At 54.2% G+C, this 25,197-nt stretch overlaps 1 protein-coding gene across 1 annotated transcript in view; it reads right to left on the reverse strand.

Annotated features, from left to right (window-relative positions):
* Positions 1 to 402: 402 nt before the first annotated feature.
* The window catches only part of LOC140424656 (epiplakin-like), a 41,462-nt gene continuing 16,667 nt past the window's right edge, over positions 403 to 25,197 (reverse strand). The window contains exon 2 of the mRNA XM_072507901.1: positions 403 to 4,352. Coding sequence (XP_072364002.1) covers positions 434 to 4,309 — 3,876 coding nt within the window. The 5' untranslated portion in view covers positions 4,310 to 4,352 and the 3' untranslated portion in view covers positions 403 to 433. The remainder of the gene's footprint in view (positions 4,353 to 25,197) is intronic.

The following is a 25,197-nucleotide window of genomic DNA, read 5'->3' on the forward strand; positions in this document are numbered from 1 at the left end:
ATTCTGCCTCTGTGTACCCGAACAGGCGCCGGAGTGTGGCGACTAGGGGATTTTCACAGTAACTCCATTGCAGTGTTAATGGAAGCCTGCCTGTGACACTGATAAAGATTATTATTATTGAGCAATGGAAGTGACATTAATTCTAACAGATGAGGATCTCTCTGCTGTGATGCTCTCCCACAGGCAGAATCTGAGATTTCAAAACTATTTCTAAAAATTAATTTATGGGATGTGGGGGTCGCTGGTTAGGCCAGTAGTTATTACCCATCCCTAGTTACCCTTGAGAAGGTGGGGGTGAGCTGCCGTCTTGAACCGTTGCAGTCCCTGACGTTCTTTATGAGTAAAGGAATGGTGGATGTGTTCCGACTGAAAACTCAGGCGCAATCAATGGAGGAATAACCGTTTGTTGAAACATAATCTTTATTTAATTCATTTATTTCTTAAGCAACAGGAGACTGAGACCAGTCTCTGGGTCTTTAACACATCTATCCATCAGCTGCAGATAGGTCAGGTTCTCTCGGGTGTTGGGGTCAAAGAAACCTTTGGTATCATCACCAGCATCTGAGAGAATCTTATTCATCTCCACATCAAACATGCCTCGTTTGTAAGCCACCTCGACAGGTAGTCGGTGACTGTGCACAGGGTCAATGATGCCTCCTGTGGCAATCTGGGCCTCGAGGAGACGGATCCCATGGTCTTTAACAATCAGATCCTTCTTCAGGGCCTGGAACAAGGAGATGACATCACCTGTATAAGGGTCTTTGTAACCAGTCACTGCTCTTTCAGCAGACAGAAGCTTCTGATGGAGATCTGGACTCACGAGATTTTCCTTAACTGCCTCATCAACAGTGAACTTTGCATTCTTGACTGGGTCAATGAGGAATCCAGTAGCTGCCTGAGCTTCCAACAGGATCAAGGCTGTTCCTGGCATCAGCAGTTTCTTCTTCTTTGCCTGGGAGATACTCATCTTCTCCTTGGAATGTTCCAGAATGATTCCAGCGATGCTGCCTGATCCTTGGAGATATTTCTTGACTGATTCCGAGTCACTGACCTGTTGCACAGTCATCCTACCTTCTTGCAGGTTTTGCAGTGTTTGTGCGTCGATGATATTAGATGCCAGCAGTTCTTCTCCAGAGATTTCAGATCTGAAACCTGTGAAAGTGATTGAAGTTTCTATCTGTGTTCGTGTTGCCACAATCATTGTGCGGATGATATTGCCAATTGTCTCCAGATCAATCTCCTTCTTTCGGTATTGCTCCATCAGTTCCTTCCTACTCTCTTCAGTGAAGAGTTTGGAATGGATGAAAGACCAGACAGAGAAGCACAATATTTCATCACTAAAATCTGCTTCAACCTGCTGAACAGTAAGAGTCGTGCAGGGTTTAGAGGTGACAATCGTAGAAGAAGTTTCACTGACTCGCTCTGTTACAGTTTCCTCAATAATTGTGGTGATCATTTTGATGATGGTCTGCATATTGATCTCCTTCCTGCTGTACCTTTCAATCAGATCCTCCCTCTTCCCTTCAGTAAAATAGTTTGAGTGAATAAGTTCCCAGACTGAGACAGACTTGCCCTTGAATAGGCCACATGTGACAAATATTACTTCCTTCGTGAAAGATCTCTCAGTTTCTTCAATGCTGGATCTCTGTTTCTGCTTCACGCCCTTGTTTGTCATTGTCAACAAACAGAGACCAGTCACTGGGTCTTTAACACATCTATCCATCAGCTGCAGATAGGTCAGGTTCTCTCGGGTGTTGGGGTCAAAGAAACCTTTGGTATCATCACCAGCATCTGAGAGAATCTTATTCATCTCCTCATCAAACATGCCTCGTTTGTAAGCCACTTCGACAGGCAGTCGGTGACTGTGCACAGGGTCAATGATGCCTCCTGTGGCAATCTGGGCCTCGAGGAGACGGATCCCATGGTCTTTAACAATCAGATCCTTCTTCAGGGCCTGGAACAAGGAGATGACATCACCTGTATAAGGGTCTTTGTAACCAGTCACTGCTCTTTCAGCAGACAGAAGCTTCTGTCGGAGATCTGGACTCACGAGATTTTCCTTAACTGCCTCATCAACAGTGAACTTTGCATTCTTGACTGGGTCAATGAGGAATCCAGTAGCTGCCTGAGCTTCCAACAGGATCAAGGCTGTTCCTGGCATCAGCAGTTTCTTCTTCTTTGCCTGGGAGATACTCATCTTCTCCTTGGAATGTTCCAGAATGATTCCAGCGATGCTGCTTTCACCCTGCAGGTATCTCCTCATTGAGGGCATCTGAAGAAGATCCGAAACTGATTTCTTCCCTGTCTGTACGTCTACAAGCACATTGCTGTCAATCACTTGAGATCTCAGCAACTCCACAAGAGAAACTTTCTTTCGAAAGCCATCGACAGTAATGTCTGTGTGAGTTGTGCGTTCCGTTTCCTCAGTCATGGTGATGAAGGTGGTAATGATCTGTTCAATTGTCAGTTTTTTTGAGCTGAATTCTCGCACTATCTCTCTTCTTTTTGTATCTGTGATGTAATCAGAGTTGAGAAATTCCCAGATTGACAAACTTCTTCCTTGGAATTTTCCCATTGCAATGGAGAATTGAGCCTTTTGGAATGCAATTGATGTTCGATTATCAATATACTGCAGATCCCTCAGACACAACAGACAAAGCCCACTTTCCTGCTCAATTTTACACCTGTCCACCAGTTGCAGGTACGTCAAATTCTCTTTCGTGTTAGGGTCAAAGAAACCTTTGGTATCATCACTGGAGTCGGCAAGAATAGCGTTCATCTCCTCGTCAAACAGCTTTTTCTGAAAAGCCACCTCGACAGGCAGTCGGTGACTGTGCACAGGGTCGATGATGCCTCCTGTGGCAATCTGGGCCTCGAGGAGACGGATCCCATGGTCTTTAACAATCAGATCCTTCTTCAGGGCCTGGAACAAGGAGATGACATCACCTGTATAAGGGTCTTTGTAACCAGTCACTGCTCTTTCAGCAGACAGAAGCTTCTGTCGGAGATCTGGACTCACGAGATTTGCCTTAACTGCCTCATCAACAGTGAACTTTGCATTCTTGACTGGGTCAATGAGGAATCCAGTAGCTGCCTGAGCTTCCAACAGGATCAAGGCTGTTCCTGGCATCAGCAGTTTCTTCATCGTCGCCTGGGAGATACTCATCTTCTCATTGGTTGCCTCCACAAACACTCCAGCGATGCTGCATGTACCTGTTAGATATCTCTCGACAGATTTGAGCTCTGACACCTCCTGGCTGCTCATTAGTCCTTGCTGTAGTTTATTATATACTGTCTGGTCAATGATCTTACAATCCAACAATTGTTGTGAAGATACTCTACGCCTCAGCCCACGGAACGTCACTGCCTTCTTCTTCTCTGTGTGTTCAATGGTTGTGGTGACACTGGTGACAATTGATTCAACTGTGACTTTTCCTGATTTGAAATTTTGAATAAATTCCTCCGTCTGTTCTTTGGTGAAGTATTCGGAATTGAGAATTTCCCATAATGTCACTTTGCGGCTGCTGAATCTGCCCTTATTAACTGAGACCAAAGTCTTTCTCAGGGTCTCCTTGGATTTTTCATCCACTTGGATTTGAACTCCTTCCAGTACCTTATCCGTCACAATCAGCAAAGAGAAGCCAGTGCCCGGGTCAGTCACACACCTCTGCTTCATTTCCAGGTAGCTGAGGTTCTCTTGGGTATTGGGGTCGAAGAATCCTCTGGTGTCATCATGAGGATCAGCCAGCTTCTCGTTCAACTCTTTGTCAAATATGCCTTTCTGATAGGCTGCATCCACAGTGACACGGTGACCAGTGAGTGGGTCAATAATACCACCAGTGGCCACCTGGGCTTCCAGGAGACGGATGGCCCGAGAAGGGACCACCAGATCTTTCTTCATTGCTTGGAAGAGGGAGATCATGTCCCCTGTGTAAGGGTCTTTAAAACCCGACACTGCCTTTTCTGCAGCTAGCAGCTTATCATACACATTCATCCCAATGATTCCCCCCTGGAATGCCTCAGTGACGGAAAGCTTTTGTTCTGTGACAGGGTCAATGATGGAACCAGTAGCTGCCTGAGCCTCCAACAGCAACAGGGCTGTCCCTGGGCTCAGGAGCTGCTTCTTCATGGCTTGATAGATACTCATCTTTTCATTGCTTGAATAAATCAGGAGACCAGCAATGCCACTTTCACCCCCCTGGGGCACGTGGCCATTCTGCTTGCTCAGACTGTCAGCCTTGGATTGGTCACCCGTAGTCACCGAGGAGGCAAGTTCTGCTCTTTTCTGCACCTGTCCTGAGTTCTCCATTGTCTCGGAGTGTGTGACGTCGATTCCACACCAATATCACTGACTGTCATTCAAAAAAACAAAAACATCATTATTGTTCAGAGCTGGATTATGGTTAAAACTCCTGAATAAACAGCTAATGAATTGTCCTGGAGCAGTGAAAGACTGTGAGGAACTGGGATAACAACACAATATGATGGTTTTGTTTTAGATTAAAGAAACAATCATTATATCGAGGGATTATTCTGGAGTCGGAGAATAACTGCAATATGATTCAATGTTTGAAAACTCCACCCTGTAAAGCCATGGTTCAAATGTTAAGCTCAGCAGTTCCCGACAACTTTCCCCACACCCGGAATCTGAGTCCCACGTTCCCCAGGATACCAGGTCTCAAGCCTCGTGGGCAGCACGGTAGCACAGTGGTTAGCACTGTGACTTCACAGCTCCAGGGCCCCAGGTTCGATTCCCGGCTTGGGTCACTGTCTGTGCGGAGTCTGCACATCCTCCCCGTGTCTGCGTGGGTTTCCTCCGGGTGCTCCGGTTTCCTCCGACAAGTCCCGAAAGACGTGCTGTTGGGTGAATTGGACATTCTGAATTCTCCCTCTGTGTACCCGAACAGGCGCCGGAATGTGGTGACGAGGGGCTTTTCACAGTAACTTCATTGCAGTGTTAATGTAAGCCTACTTGTGACGATAAAGATTATTATTATTATGGTGCCAGCATGGCTGAGATCTCTGGGCAGCAGTGTCACAAGTCTCACCAATCATAGGCCCAGTAGCTGTTTTGGAGTTCGGAGCTTGGGAATTGGGGATCAGGGCTGGGGGATCGCTGTTCAGGAATGGGCGTGGGAGAGATTCGCTCCTTTAAATAGGAGGAAGTTCATAAGAAATAGCAGCAGCCATTCAGCCCATCGAGCCTGCTCTGCTATTTAATAGTATCATGGCAGATGTGATTGTAGACTTAACTCCTGTCTACCTGCCCCCATAACCCTTAACTCCCTTGTCAATCAGAGATCTGTCTAACGCGTCCTTGAATATATTCAGTGACACAACCTCCACTGCTCTCTGGGATAGAGAATTCCAAGGACTAATTCTAGAATCACAGAATCTGCGTCACGGAGACAGTCGCATGCGGGGTCACCCCAGACCATGGCCTGTCCCCCCCCATCACTCCCCCAAGCCCTGGCAGGGCCCCCCAGCCAGCACGGCCAACCCGCTCAGTGTCCGGCCCAGCAGCCCTCAGTCGCTTCTCTCCATGTCCTACCCCCTCGCTCCCTCAGCAGCCAGTGTGCCGTTTCAAGATTTGTAAAAGCACAAGTGGACCTCGCTCGCGCATTCCCCCCAATGGAAGCGGAGAATGGCGGAGGCCCCGGAGAATACCGGGTCAGGCCCGCTAATGATACACCAACGGCATTTACTGTATGTGCATTCCGGAACGCACTGACGCTGCTGTCGAGGTGACGGACAATTGCGGTTTACCGTCAACCTGGCGCCATGATTACGCCGTCAAAACCAATTCTCCGCCCAATCACCTTTCCCGATTCCTGCATCAGCCACGGACAATCCCGCCCAGGAGATTTATTTTAATTTTCTGTTTCACTGAGTTCAAAATCTAAATACCATGACGATATTTAAATTCCTGACCTGTCGATTATTAGTAAAGGAACAAAAACAATACTTTAGGTCTTCATCCCAGAGCCCTTAATCTTCATCCCAGAGTCCTCAATCTTCATCCCAGAGTCCTCAATCTTCATCCCAGAGTCCTCAATCTTCATCCCAGTGTCCTTAATCTTCATCCCACAGTCCTTAATCTTCATCCCAGAGTCCTTAATCTTCATCCCAGAGTCCTCAATCTTCATCCCAGTGTCCTTAATCTTCATCCCAGAGTCCTTAATCTTCATCCCAGAGTCCTCAATCTTCATCCCAGTGTCCTTAATCTTCATCCCAGTGTCCTTAATCTTCATCCCAGAGCCCTTAATCTTCATCCCAGAGTCCTTAATCTTCATCCCAGAGTCCTTAATCTTCATCCCAGTGTCCTTAATCTTCATCCCACAGTCCTTAATCTTCATTCCAGGGCCCTTAATCTTCATCCCAGAGTCCTTAATCTTCATCCCAGAGTCCTTAATCTTCATCCCAGAGTCCTCAATCTTCATCCCAGAGCCCTTAATCTTCATCCCAGAGTCCTTAATCTTCATCCCACAGTCCTTAATCTTCATCCCAGAGTCCTTAATCTTCATCCCAGAGCCCTTAATCTTCATCCCAGTGTCCTTAATCTTCATCCCACAGTCCTTAATCTTCATTCCAGGGCCCTTAATCTTCATCCCAGAGTCCTTAATCTTCATCCCAGAATCCTTAATCTTCATCCCAGAGTCCTTAATCTTCATCCCAGAGTACTTAATCTTCACCCCAGAGTCCTCAATCTTCATCCCAGAGTCCTCAATCTTCATCCCAGAGTCCTCAATCTTCATCCCAGAGTCCTTAATCTTCACCCCAGAGCCCTTAATCTTCATCCCAGAATCCTTAATCTTCATCCCAGAGTCCTTAATCTTCATCCCAGAGTCCTCAATCTTCATCCCAGAGTCCTTAATCTTCATCCCAGAGTCCTTAATCTTCATCCCAGTGCCCTTAATCTTCATCCCAGAGTACTTAATCTTCATCCCAGAGTCCTTAATCTTCATCCCAGAGTCCTCAATCTTCATCCCAGAGTCCTTAATCTTCATCCCAGAGCCCTTAATCTTCATCCAGTGTCCTCAATCTTCATCCAGGAGTCCTCAATCTTCATCCAGGAGTCCTCAATCTTCATCCCAGAGTCCTTAATCTTCATCCCAGAGTCCTCAATCTTCATCCCACAGTCCTTAATCTTCATCCCAGAGTCCTCAATCTTCATCCCAGAGTCCTTAATCTTCATCCCAGTGTCCTTAATCTTCATCCCAGAGTCCTCAATCTTCATCCCAGAGTACATAATCTTCATCCCAGTGTCCTTAATCTTCATCCCAGAGCCCTTAATCTTCATCCAGTGTCCTTAATCTTCATTCCAGAGTCCTTAATCTTCATCCCACAGTCATTAATCTTCATCCCACAGTCCTCAATCTTCATCCCACAGTCCTCAATCTTCATCCCACAGTCCTTAATCTTCATCCCACAGTCCTCAACCTTCATCCCAGAGTCCTTAATATTCATCCCAGAGTCCTTAATATTCATTCCAGTGCCCTTAATCTTCATCCCAGAGTACTTAATCTTCATCCCAGAGTCCTTAATCTTCATCCCAGAGTCCTTAATCGTCATCCCAGAGTCCTCAATCTTCATCCCAGTGCCCTTAATCTTCATCCCAGAGTACTTAATCTTCATCCCAGAGTCCTCAATCTTCATCCCAGAGTCCTTAATCTTCATCCCAGAGTCCTTAATCTTCATCCCACAGTCCTTAATCTTCATCCCAGAGTCCTCAATCTTCATCCCAGTGTCCTTAATCTTCATCCCAGAGTCCTCAATCTTCATCCCAGTGCCCTTAATCTTCATCCCAGAGTCCTTAATCTTCATCCTAGAGTCCTCAATCTTCATCCCAGAGTCCTCAATCTTCATCCCAGAGTGCATAATCTTCATCCCAGTGTCCTTAATCTTCATCCCAGAGCCCTTAATCTTCATCCCAGAGTCCTTAATCTTCATCCCAGAGTCCTCAATCTTCATCCCAGAGTCCTCAATCTTCATCCCAGAGTCCTCAATCTTCATCCCAGAGTCCTTAATCTTCATCCCAGAGCCCTTAATCTTCATCCAGTGTCCTTAATCTTCATCCCAGAGTCCTCAATCTTCATCCCAGAGTCCTTAATATTCATCCCAGAGTCCTTAATCTTCATCCCAATGTACTTAATCTTCATCCCAGAGTCCTCAATCTTCATCCCAGTGTCCTTAATCTTCATCCCAGAGTACATAACCTTCATCCCAGTGTCCTTAATCTTCATCCCAGAGTCCTTAATCTTTATCCCAGTGTACTTAATCTTCATCCCGGAGTCCTCAATCTTCATCCCAGTGCCCTTAATCTTCATCCCAGAGTCCTCAATCTTCATCCCAGAGCCCTTAATCTTCATCCCAGAGTCCTTAATCTTCATCCCAGAGTCCTTAATCTTCATCCCAGAGTCCTCAATCTTCATCCCAGTGTCCTTAATCTTCATCCCACAGTCCTTAATCTTCATCCCGGAGTCCTCAATCTTCATCCCAATGTCCTCAATCTTCATCCCAATGTCCTCAATCTTCATCCCAGTGTCCTTAATCTTCATCCCAGAGTACTTAATCTTCATCCCAGAGTCCTTAATCTTCATCCCAGAGTCCTTAATCTTCATCCCAGTGTACTTAATCTTCATCCCAGAGTCCTCAATCTTCATCCCAGTGTCCTTAATCTTCATCCCAGAGTCCTTAATCTTCATCCCAGAGTCCTTAATCTTCATCCCAGTGTACTTAATCTTCATCCCAGAGTCCTCAATCTTCATCCCAGTGTCCTTAATCTTCATCCCAGAGTACTTAATCTACATCCCAGAGTCCTTAATCTTCATCCCAGAGTGTTTAAGGAATAGGCCCTAGAAATAGTAGATCCATTGGTGGTCATTTTCCAAAATTCTTTAGACTCTGGAATGGTACATACAGATTGGAGGGTAATGAATGTAACCCCACTACTTAAAAAGGGAGATAGAGAGAAAACAGGGAATTATAGACCTGTGAGCCTAATGTCGGTAGTGGGGAAGTTGCTGGAGTCCATTATCAAGGATTTCATAGCACAGCATTTGGAAAGCAGGGGTGTAATCAGACAAAGTCAGCGTGGATTTACAAAAGGAAAATCATTCTTGACAAAGGCTAGAAATCCTATGGCGAGTAACCTGACCCCCCAAAGCCTGCCCACCATCTACACGGCACAAGTCAGGAGTGTGATGGAATACTCTCCACTTGCCTGGATGAGCAGCTCCAACAACACTCAAGAAACTCAACACCATCCAGGACAAAGCAGCCGCTTGATTGCTCCCCTTCCACAAACATTCAAACCCTCCCCCACCGACGCACAGTGACAGCCGTGTGTACCATCTACAAGATGCACTGCAGTAAGTCACCAAGGTTCCTTAGGCAGCACCTTCCAAATCCACAACCCCTACCATCTAGAAGGACAAGAGCAGCAGATACCTGGGAACCCCACCACCTGGAGGCTCCCCTCCAAGTCACTCACCACCCTGACTTGGAAATATATCGCCGTTCCTTCACTGTCAAGAACAAACAAAGAACCAAGAAATGTACAGCACAGGAACAGGCCCTTCGGCCCTCCAAGCCCGTGCCGACCATGCTGCCCGACTAAACTACAATCTTCTACACTTCCTGGGTCCGTATCCCTCTATTCCCATCCTATTCATGTATTTGTCAAGATGCCCCTTAAATGTCACTATCGTCATTGGGGCAACATCCTGGAACTCCCTCCCTAACAGCACAGTGGGTGTACCTACACCTCAAGGACAGCAGAGGTTCAAGAAGGCAGCTCACCCCCACCTTCTGAAGGGCAACTAGGGATGGGCAATAAATGCTGGGCCTCGCCAGCGACGCCCACATCCTGTAAATTAATTTCAAAAATGTTATCTGAGGATGGGAGGAAGGCGTCCTCACTGCATGGGCGCTGTTCATCGGCCTGTTCCAGAACCTGTTCGAGGCCAACAATAACTAGAAAGGAACAAAATAAAAAGATGAGAGGAGGAATGACAGGCACAGAACCTAGGGGAGGGGGGAGAACCGGAGTGGGGGAAGGGAGAAAAAAGAAGTAAAGGGGAGGGGGGGGGGAACTTCCCCAAGCGAACAGGGAGGATACCAAGCGGGGGCCGGGGGGGGGGGGGGGGGGGGGGGGCGAGGGGAGAACGCGTCGAGGCAGATGGAACTAAAATGTAAATTGGTCCAAAGAATTCGATGTACTGAACAATATTGTGCACCAAATGCAACTTGTATAAAATCGAAAATGGCAACAAAAATATATATTTTTTAAAATCAAGCCACCCACTCACTCACTAAAGGGCTCGAGACCTTCACAAACTCGGCAGCTAGTGTTATCAAACTGGGCCGCGTGAGAGGGGCAGCACAGTGGGACAGTGGTTAGCACTGCTGCCTCACAGCGCCGAGGTCCCAGGTTCGAATCCTGGCTCTGGGTGACTGTCCGTGTGGAGGTTGCACATTCTCCCCGTGTTTGCGTGGGTTTCACCCCCACAACCCAAAGATGTGCAGGGTAGGTGGATTGGCCGCGCTAAATTGCTCCTTAATTGGAAAAAATGAATTGGGTACACTCAATTTTTTTTAAACTGGGCCGGATGATTCGTCCCTCTCTCTCTTCCACTTGCCAGCCTCCCTCTAGAACTCTGCACTGCTCCAGATCAGCGACAGCTGAGCTCACAAATCCTGGCTGAAAATGCACAGTCTCTGGGTCACAGAGAATGGTACGCACTGTGGCACTGCCCAGTGTCTGGACACAGAGAACGTTACTCACTGTGGCACTGCCCAGTGTCTGGGACACAGAGAACGTTACACACTGTGGCACTGCCCAGTGTCTGGGACACAGAGAACGTTACGCACTGTGACACTGCCCAGTGTCTGGGACACAGAGAACGTTACGCACTGTGGCACTACCCAGTGTCTGGACACAGAGAACGTTACTCACTGTGGCACTGCCCAGGCACTGGGACACAGAGAACGTTACGCACTGTGACCCTGCCCAGTGTCTGGGACACAGAGAACGTTACGCACTGTGGCACTGCCCAGTGTCTGGGTCACAGAGAACATTACGCACTGTGGCACTGCCCAGTGTCTGGACACAGAGAACGTTACGCACTGTGGCACTGCCCAGTGTCTGGGACACAGAGAACGTTACGCACTGTGGCACTGCCCAGTGTCTGGGACACAGAGAACGTTACGCACTGTGGCACTGCCCAGGCACTGGGTCACAGAGAACGTTACACACTGTGGCACTGCCCAGTGTCTGGACACAGAGAACGTTACGCACTGTGGCCCTGCCCAGTGTCTGGGACACAGAGAACGTTACGCACTGTGGCCCTGCCCAGTGTCTGGGACACAGAGAACGTTACGCACTGTGGCACTGCCCAGTGTCTGGACACAGAGAACGTTACGCTCTGTGGCACTGCCCAGTGTCTGGACACAGAGAACGTTACGCACTGTGGCACTGCCCAGTGTCTGGGTCACAGAGAACGTTACGCACTGTGGCACTGCCCAGTGTCTGGGACACAGAGAACGTTACGCACTGTGGCACTGCCCAGTGTCTGGGACACAGAGAACGTTACACACTGTGGCACTGCCCAGTGTCTGGGTCACAGAGAACGTTACGCACTGTGGCACTGCCCAGACACTGGGACACAGAGAACGTTACGCACTGTGGCACTGCCCAGTGTCTGGGACACAGAGAACGTTACGCACTGTGGCACTGCCCAGTGTCTGGGACAGAGAGAACGTTACGCACTGTGACACTGCCCAGTGTCTGGGACACAGAGAACGTTACGCACTGTGGCACTGCCCAGTGTCTGGGTCACAGAGAACGTTACGCACTGTGGCACTGCCCAGTGTCTGGGACACAGAGAACGTTACGCACTGTGGCACTGCCCAGTGTCTGGGACACAGAGAACGTTACGCACTGTGGCACTGCCCAGTGTCTGGGTCACAGAGAACGTTACGCACTGTGGCACTGCCCAGTGTCTGGGACACAGAGAACGTTACGCACTGTGGCACTGCCCAGTGTCTGGGACACAGAGAACGTTACGCACTGTGGCACTGCCCAGTGTCTGGGACACAGAGAACGTTACGCACTGTGGCACTGCCCAGTGTCTGGGACACAGAGAACGTTACGCACTGTGGCACTGCCCAGTGTCTGGGACACAGAGAACGTTACGCACTGTGGCACTGCCCAGTGTCTGGGACACAGAGAACGTTACTCACTGTGACACTGCCCAGTGTCTGGGACACAGAGAACGTTACGCACTGTGGCACTGCCCAGTGTCTGGGACACAGAGAACGTTACGCACTGTGGCCCTGCCCAGGCACTGGGACACAGAGAACGTTGCGCACTGTGGCACTGCCCAGTGTCTGGACACAGAGAACGTTACGCACTGTGGCACTGCCCAGTGTCTGGGATACAGAGAACGTTACGCACTGTGGCACTGCCCAGTGTCTGGGACACAGAGAACGTTACGCACTGTGGCACTGCCCAGTGTCTGGGTCACAGAGAACGTTACGCACTGTGGCACTGCCCAGTGTCTGGGACACAGAGAACGTTACGCACTGTGGCACTGCCCAGTGTCTGGGACACAGAGAACGTTACGCACTGTGGCACTGCCCAGTGTCTGGGACACAGAGAACGTTACGCACTGTGGCACTGCCCAGTGTCTGGACACAGAGAACGTTACACACTGTGGCACTGCCCAGTGTCTGGGACACAGAGAACGTTACGCACTGTGGCACTGCCCAGGCACTGGGACACAGAGAACGTTACGCACTGTGGCACTGCCCAGTGTCTGGGTCACAGAGAACGTTACGCACTGTGACACTGCCCAGTGTCTGGGACACAGAGAACGTTACGCACTGTGGCACTGCCCAGTGTCTGGGACACAGAGAACGTTACGCACTGTGGCACTGCCCAGTGTCTGGACACAGAGAACGTTACGCACTGTGACACTGCCCTGGGTCTGGGGCACAGAGAACGTTACGCACTGTGGCACTGCCCAGTGTCTGGGTCACAGAGAACGTTACGCACTGTGACACTGCCCAGGCACTGGGACACAGAGAACGTTACGCACTGTGGCACTGCCCAGTGTCTGGGTCACAGAGATCGTTACGCACTGTGACACTGCCCAGTGTCTGGGACACAGAGAACGTTACGCACTGTGGCACTGCCCAGTGTCTGGGACACAGAGAACGTTACGCACTGTGGCACTGCCCAGTGTCTGGACACAGAGAACGTTACGCACTGTGACACTGCCCTGTGTCTGGGGCACAGAGAACGTTACGCACTGTGGCACTGCCCAGTGTCTGGGACACAGAGAACGTTACGCACTGTGGCACTGCCCAGTGTCTGGACACAGAGAACGTTACGCACTGTGGCACTGCCCAGTGTCTGGGACACAGAGAACGTTACGCACTGTGGCACTGCCCAGTGTCTGGGACACAGAGAACGTTACGCACTGTGGCACTGCCCAGTGTCTGGGACACAGAGAACGTTACGCACTGTGGCACTGCCCAGGCACTGGGACACAGAGAACGTTACGCACTGTGGCACTGCCCAGTGTCTGGACACAGAGAACGTTACGCACTGTGGCACTGCCCAGTGTCTGGGTCACAGAGAACGTTACGCACTGTGGCACTGCCCAGTGTCTGGGTCACAGAGAACGTTACGCACTGTGGCCCTGCCAAGTGTCTGGACACAGAGAACGTTACGCACTGTGGCACTGCCCAGTGTCTGGGACACAGAGAACGTTATGCACTGTGGCACTGCCCAGTGTCTGGGACACAGAGAACGTTACGCACTGTGGCACTGCCCAGGCACTGGGACACAGAGAACGTTACGCACTGTGGCACTGCCCAGTGTCTGGGACACAGAGAACGTTACGCACTGTGGCACTGTCCAGTGTCTGGGACACAGAGAACGTTACGCACTGTGGCACTGCCCAGTGTCTGGGACACAGAGAACGTTACGCACTGTGGCACTGCCCAGTGTCTGGGACACAGAGAACATTACACACTGTGACACTGCCCAGTGTCTGGGACACAGAGAACGTTACGCACTGTGGCACTGCCCAGTGTCTGGGACACATTGAACGTTACGCACTGTGGCACTGCCCAGTGTCTGGACACAGAGAACGTTACACACTGTGGCACTGCCCAGTGTCTGGGTCACAGAGAACGTTACGCACTGTGGCACTGCCCAGTGTCTGGGACACAGAGAACGTTACGCACTGTGGCACTGCCCAGTGTCTGGGACACAGAGAACGTTACGCACTGTGGCACTGCCCAGTGTCTGGGACACAGAGAACGTTACGCACTGTGGCACTGCCCAGGCACTGGGACACAGAGAACGTTACACACTGTGGCACTGCCCAGTGTCTGGACACAGAGAACGTTACGCACTGTGGCACTGCCCAGTGTCTGGACACAGAGAACGTTACGCACTGTGGCACTGCCCAGTGTCTGGGTCACAGAGAACGTTACGCACTGGCACCGCCCAGTGTCTGGGTCACAGAGAACGTTACGCACTGGCACTGCCCAGTGTCTGGGGTACAGAGAACGTTACGCACTGTGGCACTGCCCAGTGTCTGGGACACAGAGAACGTTACTCACTGTGGCACTGCCCAGTGTCTGGGACACAGAGAACGTTACGTACTGTGGCACTGCCCAGTGTCTGGACACAGAGAACATTACGCCTGTGGCCCTGCCCAGAGGCTCTGTGCCTTTCCCTCTCAGAGCCATCGAGTCGTCCAGTGCAGGAAAGCCCGTTCGGCCCATCGAGTCAGCACCGACAATAACTATCCCTAATCCCACTGCCCAGCACTTATTTCATATCTTTGAATGTGCGGGTGTTCCAGCTGCTCATCCCAGGGCTTTGTAAAGGTTGTGAGGTTTCAAACCTCCACGACGTTCCCAGGCCGATCATTCCAGATTCCCAGCTCGGAGCGAAAATTCTATTTCTCAAACCCCCTCGGAATCTCCTGCCCCTTGCCCTGAAATTGTGACCTAAGGGGACCAGCTGCTCCCTCTCCACCCTGTCCGTGCCCCTCAGAAACTTGTCCACCTCGATCAGGTCGCCCCTCAGTCTTCTCTCCTCCAGAGAAAACAACCCCAGCCCATCCAACCTCCCTTCATAACTGAAATGTTCCACCCCAGCAACATCCTGGTGAATCTCCTCTGCACCCCCTCCAGTGCAATCACATCCTTCCTGTAATGTGGTGACCAGAACTGCACACAGTGCTCCCGCTGTGGCCTCACCAAAGTTCGATACAACTCCAACATAACCCCCCTGGTCTTATATTCTAGGCCCCGACTGATAAAGGCAGTGTTCCGTGTGCCTTCTTAACGACCGTATTCACCCACTCTGCCGCCTTGGGCGATCTGTGAGCAAGTTCCCCAAGATCTATCTGTTCCTCTGAGCCTCCTCGTGTCCTGCCATTCATTACACACTCCCTTGTTCTGCTTCTTCTTCCAAAGTGCATCACCTTGCACTGTTCAGGGTTAAACACCGTCTGCCACTGCTCTGCCCATCTGACCAACCCCTCGACATCTTCCTGTAACCTATGACCCCCTTCACTGTTAACCACCCGACCAATCTTGGTGTGCTCTGGAAACGTACTTATCATTCCCCCAGATTCCTGTCTATATTGTTTATATATCTAACAAACAATAATGGACACAGCACTGGTCCCCGTGATACGCCGATGGACACTGGATTCCAGTTACTCAAACAGCCTCTCCCACCGCCCTCTGTGTCACTCAGTCAGTTTCAGATCCCTTGTGGCTTCCTCGAATTCCGGGTGTTTCAATCTTCACAATCGGTTTCTCACCTGGAACTTTGTCAAAGGCTTTGCTAAAATCCAGATAACCTACATCAGCTACACTTCCTTCATTCACACTCGGTCACTTTATCAAAAATTCAATCGGATTTGTTGGATGTGACCTCCCCCTGACACAGCCACGCTGACTATTCCTGATCAAACCTTGTCTCTCCAAGTGGAGGTAGATTCTCTCCTTCAGAATCTTCTCCAGTAGTTTCCCCACCACTGACGTGAGACTCACTGGTCTGTCGTTCTCTACCATCCTTCTTGAAAAGTGGAACAACATTAGCTGTTCTCCAGTCCTCTGGCACCTCCCCCGAGGCCAGAGAGGAATTAAATACATGCGTCAGAGCCCCGGGAATCTCCTCCCTCGCCTCCCACAGCATCCTGGGACACAATTCATCCGGGCCTGGGGATTTGTCAAAGCCTCCAATACTTCCTCACTTTCGATGGGAAACTGCTCAAGGTCCTCACAGTCCCATTTCCTGAATTCTGTACCTACACCCGCCTTCTCCTGAGCGAAGACCGATGCGAAGTATTCATGTAATACTCGAGTAATGTCCTGTGGCTTCACACTCCCAACTCTTTCCCTGGTTCACCTCTTCTCCTTAATGTATTTGTACAATATCTTAGGGTTCTCCCTAATCTTAGCTGCAAGTCTTTTTCATGCCCCTTTTTGCTCTTCGAATTGCTTTCTCAAGTGTCCTCTTACACTTGCTGTATTCCTCCAGGGCTGCAGTTGAATTTCTCCCTTTGGATTTGCTCAAAGCCTTTCTCTTCCTCCTTATCCAGACCAGGATTGTCCGAGACATCCAGGGTTCCCTGAACTCATTGCTCCTTCTTTCCCCCTATTGGGAACATGTTGGACCTGTACTCTCCCCAATTCCTTTTTGAATGCTCTCGTCTGCACCGCTGTAGATTTTCCTGCAACAAGCTTTTTCCCAGATCCTGCCTTATTTTCGTAAATTCTGCCTTGCTCCAATCGTGCAGACCCCACACAGACAGAACCGCTGTGTCCCGCAGCCAGAATAGAACTCGGGGTCCCTGCTACATTCTAACGTGGGACTCGCTCCCACAGGGAGTGGGAGAATGTGGGACTCGCTCCCACGGGGAGTGGGGAGAATGTGGGACTCGCTCCCACGGGGAGTGGGGAGAATGTGGGACTCGCTCCCACGGGGAGTGGGGAGAATGTGGGACTCGCTCCCACAGGGAGTGGGGAGAATGTGGGACTCGCTCCCACGGGGAGCGGGGAAAATGTGGGACTCGCTCACAGAGGGAGTGGGGAGAATGTGGGAGTCGCTCCCACAGGGAGTGGGGTGAATGTGGGACTCATTCCCAGAGGGAGTGGGGAGAATGTGGGACTCGCTCCCACGGGGAGTGGGGAGAATGTGGGACTCGCTCCCACAGGGAGTGGGGAGAATGTGGGACTCGCTCCCACAGGGAGTGGGGAGAATGTGGGACTCGCTCCCACTGGGAGTGGGGAGAATGTGGGACTCGCTCCCACAGGGAGTGCGGAGAATGTGGGACACGTTCCCAGAGGGAGTGGGGAGAATGTGGGACTCGCTCCCAGAGGGAGTGGGAAGAATGTGGAACTCGCACCCAGAGGGAGTGGGGAGAATGTGGGACTCGCTCCCATGGGGAGTGGGGAGAATGTGGGACTCGCTCCCAGAGGGAGTGGGGAGAATGTGGGACTCGCACCCAGAGGGAGTGGGGAGAATGTGGGACCCGCTCCCACGGGGAGTGGGGAGAATGTGGGACTCGCTCCCACAGGGAGTGGGGAGAATGTGGGACTCGCTCCCAGAGGGAGTGGGGAGAGTGTGGGACTCGCTCCCAGAGGGAGTGGAGAGAGTGTGGGACTCGCTCCCACAGGGAGTGGGGAGAATGTGGGACTCGCTCCCACGGGGAGTGGGGAGAATGTGGGACTCGCTCCCAGAGGGAGTGAGGAGAGTGTGGGACTCGCTCCCTCGGGGAGTGGGGAGAATGTGGGACTCGCTCCCACAGGCTGTGGGGAGAATGTGGGATTCGCTCCCAGAGGGAGTGAGGAGAGTGTGGGACTCGCTCCCTCGGGGAGTGGGGAGAATGTGGGACTCGCTCCCATGGGGAGTGTGGAGAATGTGGGACACGCTCCCACGGGGAGTGGGGAGAATGTGGGACTCCCTCCCAGAGGGAGTGGGTAGAATGTGGAACTCGCACCCAGAGGGAGTGGGGAGAATGTGGGACTCGCTCCCACGGTAGTGAGGAGAATGTGGGACTCGCTCCCACTGGCAGTGGGGAGAGTGTGGGACTCGCTCCAAGAGGGAGTGGGGAGAATGTGGGACTTGCTCCCTCGGGGAGTGGGGAGAATGTGGGACTCGCTCCCAGAGGGAGTGGAGAGAGTGTGGGACTCGCTCCTAGAGGGAGTGGGGAGAATGTGGGACTCGCTCCCACAGGGAGTGGGGAGAATGTGGGACTCGCTCCCACAGGCTGTGGGGAGAATGTGGGACTCGCTCCCAGAGGGAGTGAGGAGAGTGTGGGACTCGCTCCCTCGGGGAGTGGGGAGATGTGGGATTCGCTCCCATGGGGAGTGTGGAGAATGTGGGACACGCTCCCACGGGGAGTGGGGAGAATGTGGGACTCCCTCCCAGAGGGAGTGGGTAGAATGTGGAACTCGCACCCAGAGGGAGTGGGGAGAATGTGGGACTCGCTCCCACGGGAGTGAGGAGAATGTGGGACTCGCTCCCACGGGAGTGAGGAGAATGTGGGACTCGTTCCCACTGGCAGTGGGGAGAATGTGGGACTCGCTCCCACGGGGAGTGGGGAGAATGTGGGACTCGCTCCCACGGGGAGTGGGGAGAATGTGGGACTCGCTCCCACTGGCAGTGGGGAGAATGTGGGACTCGCTCCCAGAGGGAGTGAGGAGAATATGGGACTCATTCCCAGAGGGAGTGGGGAGAATGTGGGACTCGCTCCCACAGGTAGTGGGGAGAATGTGGGACTCATTCCCAGAGGGAGTGGGGAGAATGTGGGACTCGCTCCCACAGGGAGTGGGTAGAATGTGGGACTCGCTCCCACAGGGAGTGGGGAGAATGTGGGACTCATTACCAGAGGGAGTGAGGAGAATGTGGGACTCACTCAAACAGGGAGTGGGGAGAATGTGGAACTCACTCCCAGAGGGAGTGGGGAGAATATGGGACTCACTCCCAGAGGGAGTGGGGAGAATATGGGACTCGCTCCCACAGAGAGTGTGGAGAATGTGGGACACGTTCCCAGAGGGAGTGGGGAGAATATGGGACTCGCTCCCACAGAGAGTGTGGAGAATGTGGGACACGTTCCCAGAGGGAGTGGGGAGAATGTGGGACTCGCTCCCAGAGGGAGTGGGAAGAATGTGGGACTCGCTCCCAGAGGGAGTGGGGGAGAATGTGGGACTCGCTCCCACAGGGAGTGGGGGAGAATGTGGGACTCGCTCCCACAGGGAGTGGGGGAGAATGTGGGACTCGCTCCCACAGGGAGTGGGGAGAATGTGGGACTCGCTCCCATGGGGAGTGTGGAGAATGTGGGACACGCTCCCACGGGGAGTGGGGAGAATGTGGGACTCCCTCCCAGAGGGAGTGGGTAGAATGTGGAACTCGCACCCAGAGGGAGTGGGGAGAATGTGGGACTCGCTCCCACGGGAGTGAGGAGAATGTGGGACTCACTCCCACTGGCAGTGAGGAGAATGTGGGACTCGCTCCCACAGGGAGTGGGGAGAATGTGGGACACGCTCCCACGGGGAGTGGGGAGAATGTGGGACTCCCTCCCAGAGGGAGTGGGTAGAATGTGGAACTCGCACCCAGAGGGAGTGGGGAGAATGTGGGACTCGCTCCCACGGGAGTGAGGAGAATGTGGGACTCACTCCCACTGGCAGTGAGGAGAATGTGGGACTCGCTCCCAGAGGGAGTGAGGAGAGTGTGGGACTCGCTCCCTCGGGGAGTGGGGAGAATGTTGGACTCGCTCCCACGGGGAGTGGGGAGAATGTGGGACTCGCTCCCACAGGGAGTGGGGAGAATGTGGGACTCGCTCCCACAGAGAGTGGGGAGAATGTGGGAGTCGCTCTCAGAGGGAGTGGGGAGAATGTGGGACTCGCTCCCACGGGAGTGAGGAGAATGTGGGACTCGCTCCCACGGGGAGTGGGGAGAATGTGGGACTCGCTCCCAGAGGGAGTGAGGAGAGTGTGGGACTCGCTCCCACAGGGAGTGAGGAGAGTGTGGGACTCGCTCCCACAGGGAGTGGAGAGAATGTGGGACTCGCTCCCACAGGGAGTGGGGAGAATGTGGGACTCGCTCCCACGGGGAGTGGGGAGTATGTGGGACTCGCTCCCACGGGGAGTGGGGAGAATGTGGGACTCGCTCCCACAGGGAATGGGGAGAATGTGGGACTCGCTCCCACGGGGAGTGGGGAGAATGTGGGACTCGCTCCCACAGGGAGTGGGCAGAATGTGGTACTCGCTCCCAGAGGGAGTGGGGAGAATGTGGGACTCATTACCAGAGGGAGTGAGGAGAATGTGGGACTCGCTCCCATGGGGAGTGAGGAGAATGTGGAACTCGCTCCCACAGAGAGTGGGGATAATGTGGGACTCACTCCCACAGGGAGTGGGGAGAATGTGGGACTCGCTCCCAGAGGGAGTGGGGAGAATATGGGACTCGCTCCCACAGAGAGTGTGGATAATGTGGGACTCGCTCCCAGAGGGAGTGGGGAGAATGTGGGACTCGCTCCCTCGGGGAGTGGGGAGAATGTGGGACTCGCTCCCACGGGGAGTGGGGAGAATGTGGGACTCGCTCCCAGAGGGAGTGGGAAGAATGTGGAACTCGAACCCAGAGGGAGTGGGGAGAATGTGGGACTCGCTCCCACGGGGAGTGGGGAGAATGTGGGACTCACTCCCACGGGGAGTGGGGAGAATGTGGGACTCGCTCCCAGAGGGAGTGAGGAGAATGTGGGACTCGCTCCCACAGGGAGTGGGGAGAATGTGGGACTCGCTCCCTCGGGGAGTGGGGAGAATGTGGGACTCGCTCCCAGAGGGAGTGGGGAGAATGTGGGACTCGCTCCCAGAGGGAGTGGGGAGAATGTGGGACTCGCTCCCACAGGGAGTGGGGAGAATGTGGGACTCGCTCCCAGAGGGAGTGGGGAGAATGTGGGACTCGCTCCCACGGGAGTGAGGAGAATGTGGGACTCGCTCCCACTGGCAGTGGGGAGAATGTGGGACTCGCTCCCAGAGGGAGTGAGGAGAGTGTGGGACTCGCTCCCATGGGGAGTGTGGAGAATGCTGGACTCGCTCCCAGAGGGAGTGGGGAGAGTGTGGGACTCGCTCCCAGAGGGAGTGGGGAGAATGTGGGACTTGCTCCCTTTGGGAGTGGGGAGAATGTGGGACTCGCTCCCACAGGGAGTGGGGAGAATGTGGAACTCACTCCCAGAGGGAGTGGGGAGAATGTGGGACTTGCTCCCTCGGGGAGTGGGGAGAATGTGGGACTCGCTCCCAGAGGGAGTGGGGAGAACGTGGGACTCGCTCCCAGAGGGAGTGGGGAGAATGTGGGACTCGCTCCCACGGGGAGTGGGGAGAGTGTGGGACTCGCTCCCAGAGGGAGTGGGGAGAATGTGGGACTTGCTCCCTCGGGGAGTGGGGAGAATGTGGGACTCGCTCCCAGAGGGAGTGGGGAGAACGTGGGACTCGCTCCCATGGGGAGTGGGGAGAATGTGGGACTCGCTCCCAGAGGGAGTGAGGAGAGTGTGGGACTCGCTCCCATGGGGAGTGGGGAGAATGTGGGACTCGCTCCCAGAGGGAGTGAGGAGAGTGTGGGACTCGCTCCCATGGGGAGTGGGGAGAATGTGGGACTCGCTCCCAGAGGGAGTGGGGAGAATGTGGGACTCGCTCCCAGAGGGAGTGGGGAGAATGTGGGACTCGCTCCCACAGAGAGTGGGGAGAATGTGGGACTCACTCCCACAGGGAGTGGGGAGAATGTGGGACTCGCTCCCACAGGGAGTGGGGAGAATGTGGGACTCGCTCCCACGGGGTGTGGGGAGAATGTGAGACTCGCTCCCACAGGGAGTGGGGAGAATGTGGGACTCACTCCCACAGGGAGTGGGGAGAATGTGGGACTCGCTCCCACGGGGAGTGGGGAGAATGTGGGACTCGCTCCCACGGGGAGTGGGGAGAATGTGGGACTCGCTCCCACAGGGAGTGCGGAGAATGTGGGACTCGCTCCCACGGGGAGTGGGGAGAATGTGGGACTCACACCCACAGAGAGTGGGGAGAATGTGGGACTCGCTCCCACGGGGAGTGGGGAGAATGTGGAACTCACTCCCACGTGGAGTGGGGAGAATGTGGGACTCGCTCCCAGAGGGAGTGGGGAGAATGTGGGACTCGCTCCCAGAGGGAGTGGGGAGAATGTGGGACTCGCTCCCACAGGGAGTGGGGGAGAATGTGGAACTCGCTCCCACAGGGAGTGGGGAGAATGTGGGACTCGCTCCCACGGGGAGTGGGGAGAATGTGGGACTCACACCCACAGAGAGTGGGGAGAATGTGGGACTCGCTCCCACGGGGAGTGGGGAGAATGTGGGACTCGCTCCCACGGGGAGTGGGGAGAATGTGGGACTCGCTCCCACAGGGAGTGGGGAGAATGTGGGACTCGCTCCCACGGGGTGTGGGGAGAATGTGAGACTCGCTCCCACAGGGAGTGGGGAGAATGTGGGACTCGCTCCCACAGGGAGTGGGGAGAATGTGGGACTCGCTCCCACAGGGAGTGGGGAGAATGTGGGACTCGCTCCCACGGGGAGTGGGGAGAATGTGGGACTCGCTCCCACAGGGAGTGGGGAGAATGTGGGACTCGCTCCCACGGGGTGTGGGGAGAATGTGAGACTCGCTCCCACAGGGAGTGGGGAGAATGTGGGACTCACTCCCACAGGGAGTGGGGGAGAATGTGGGACTCGCTCCCACGGGGTGTGGGGAGAATGTGAGACTCGCTCCCACAGGGAGTGGGGAGAATGTGGGACTCGCTCCCACGGGGAATGGTGAGAATGTGGGACTCGCTCCCACAGGGAGTGGGGAGAATGTGGGACTCGCTCCCACAGGGAGTGGGGAGAATGTGGGACTCGCTCCCACGGGGAGTGGGGAGAATGTGGGACTCGCTCCCACAGGGAGTGGGGAGAATGTGGGACTCGCTCCCACGGGGAGTGGGGAGAATGTCGGACTCACTCCCACGGGGCATGGGGAGAATGTGGGACTCGCTCCCACAGGGAGTGGGGAGAATATGGGACTCACTCCCACGGGGAGTGGGGAGAATGTGGGACTCGCTCCCACAGCGAGTGGGGAGAATATGGGACTCGCTCCCACGGGGAGTGGGGAGAATGTGGGACTCGCTCCCACATGCTGTGGGGAGAATGTGGGACTCGCTCCCACGGGGTGTGGGGAGAATGTGGGACTCGCTCCCACGGGGAGTGGGGAGAATGTGGGACTCGCTCCCACGGGGTGTGGGGAGAATGTGGGACTCGCTCCCACGGGGAGTGGGGAGAATGTGGGACTCGCTCCCACATGCTGTGGGGAGAATGTGGGACTCGCTCCCACGGGGACGCTCGATGCCAGTTTAGTGATTCCCCCCCGGAGGCTGCACCCTCTGACGGTGAAGACCTGTTCGCCATGGAGAAATTTGATTTCCACTCCCTCCCTTCATCCCTCAGCTCCAGCCAATCGGAAAGCTCCAGCCAATCGGAAAGCTCCAGCCAATGTCCTGGCAGCTGACACAGTCCCGACCAATGTTTAAGCTCCGCACCTTGCATAGAAATGGGTACCGTCACTGAGGTCCATACTAACGGGGTAAAGGTCACACTAATAGCTGCTGTTTACTTGGACACTCCCTCAGTCAGTGGCTGGGTAAATATTTATTTCACTTTGTTTTGACGGATATGCAACAGCTGACGAGCAGGAATAAAATTCAACAGCCACAGGCGAGTGCTTAATGAGAGAGATCCTGGGCGAAATTCTCCGGAAACGGCGCGATGTCCGCCGACTGGCGCCCAAAACGGCGCCAATCAGACGGGCATTGCGCCGGCCCAAAGGTGCGGAATGCTCCACATCTTTGGGGGCCGAGCCCCAACATTGAGGGGCTAGGCTGGCGCCGGAGGAATTTCCGCCCCGCCAGCTGGCGCGGAAATGACATCTCCGGGCGGCGCATGCGCAGTGGGGAGAGTCTCTTCCGCCTCCGCCATGGTGGAGACCGTGGTGAAGGCGGAAGGGAAAGAGTGTCCCCACGGCACAGGCCCGCCCGCGGATCGGTGGGCCCCGATCGCGGGCCAGGCCACCGTGGGGGCACCCCCCGGGGTCAGATCGCCCCGCGCCCCCCCCCCCAGGACCCCGGCGCCCGCCCACGCCGCCTGGTCCCGCCGGTAAATACCAGGTTTGATTTACGCCGGCGGGACCGGCAATTCCTGGGCGGCTCTTCGGCCCATCCGGGCCGGAGAATCCAGCGGGGGGTCTTGCCAACCGGCGCGGCCCGTTCCCGCCCCCGCCAAATCTCCGGTACCGTTGGCCAATCCTACGGCCATTCTCCGACACGGCGGGGGGTCGGAGAATGACGCCACCAGTTCTCCGGTGCTGTTTTTCGCCCGTTGGCGGTATTCCCGCCGCGCCGGTCAGGGGCCGTTGACAGCGGCCCCCACCCTGCGATTCTCCGGGCCCCGGTGGACCAAGCGGATGTCCAGTTTTGGCCAGTCCTGCCGGCGTGAATTACTTACCTGCCGCACGGTCGGACCTGGCAGGTGAGTTTGTGCTGGCGGTCATCGGGGAGGGGGGGAGGGATCCGACAGCGGGGGGGGCCCCACGATGGCCTGGCCCGCTATCGGGGGGACTCCTTTCCTTCGTGCCGGCCCCTGTAGGATTTTCCCTAACTGCCCGGGGGCTGACGCGGAGAAGAACCCCCGCGCATATGCGGATGTACGCCGGCAGGTCTGCGCATGCGCGAGATCACGCTGGCCGTCCGTGCATGCGCGAACCTGCCCCGTCCCTCCACCAACACCTCGTGCGTCCACCGAGCCCCCGAAGGTTCGGAGAATCCCTCACTTTCGGGGGCAGTTGACGCCGGAGTGGGGGGTCCGCAGAGGGGAGGATCCCGGCCCGTAGACTTACCCAGTGTGGACAGGGCCGAGTAAAGGGACGTCGACAGCGAAAGAGAGCTCACTCACTCCGGTGGGGGCTATACACTGACCGGTCAACACCCAGTGTGGCTGCTGCGGACAGAGGTCACTCTCTCTGGGTCACACACTGACCGGTCAACACCCAGTGTGGCTGCTGCGGACAGTGGTCACTCTCTCTGGGTCACACACTGACCGGTCACACCCGGGGTGGCTG

This window comes from Scyliorhinus torazame, chromosome 6 (assembly GCF_047496885.1).
Source record: "Scyliorhinus torazame isolate Kashiwa2021f chromosome 6, sScyTor2.1, whole genome shotgun sequence".
Classification (NCBI taxonomy): Eukaryota; Metazoa; Chordata; class Chondrichthyes; order Carcharhiniformes; family Scyliorhinidae; genus Scyliorhinus; species Scyliorhinus torazame.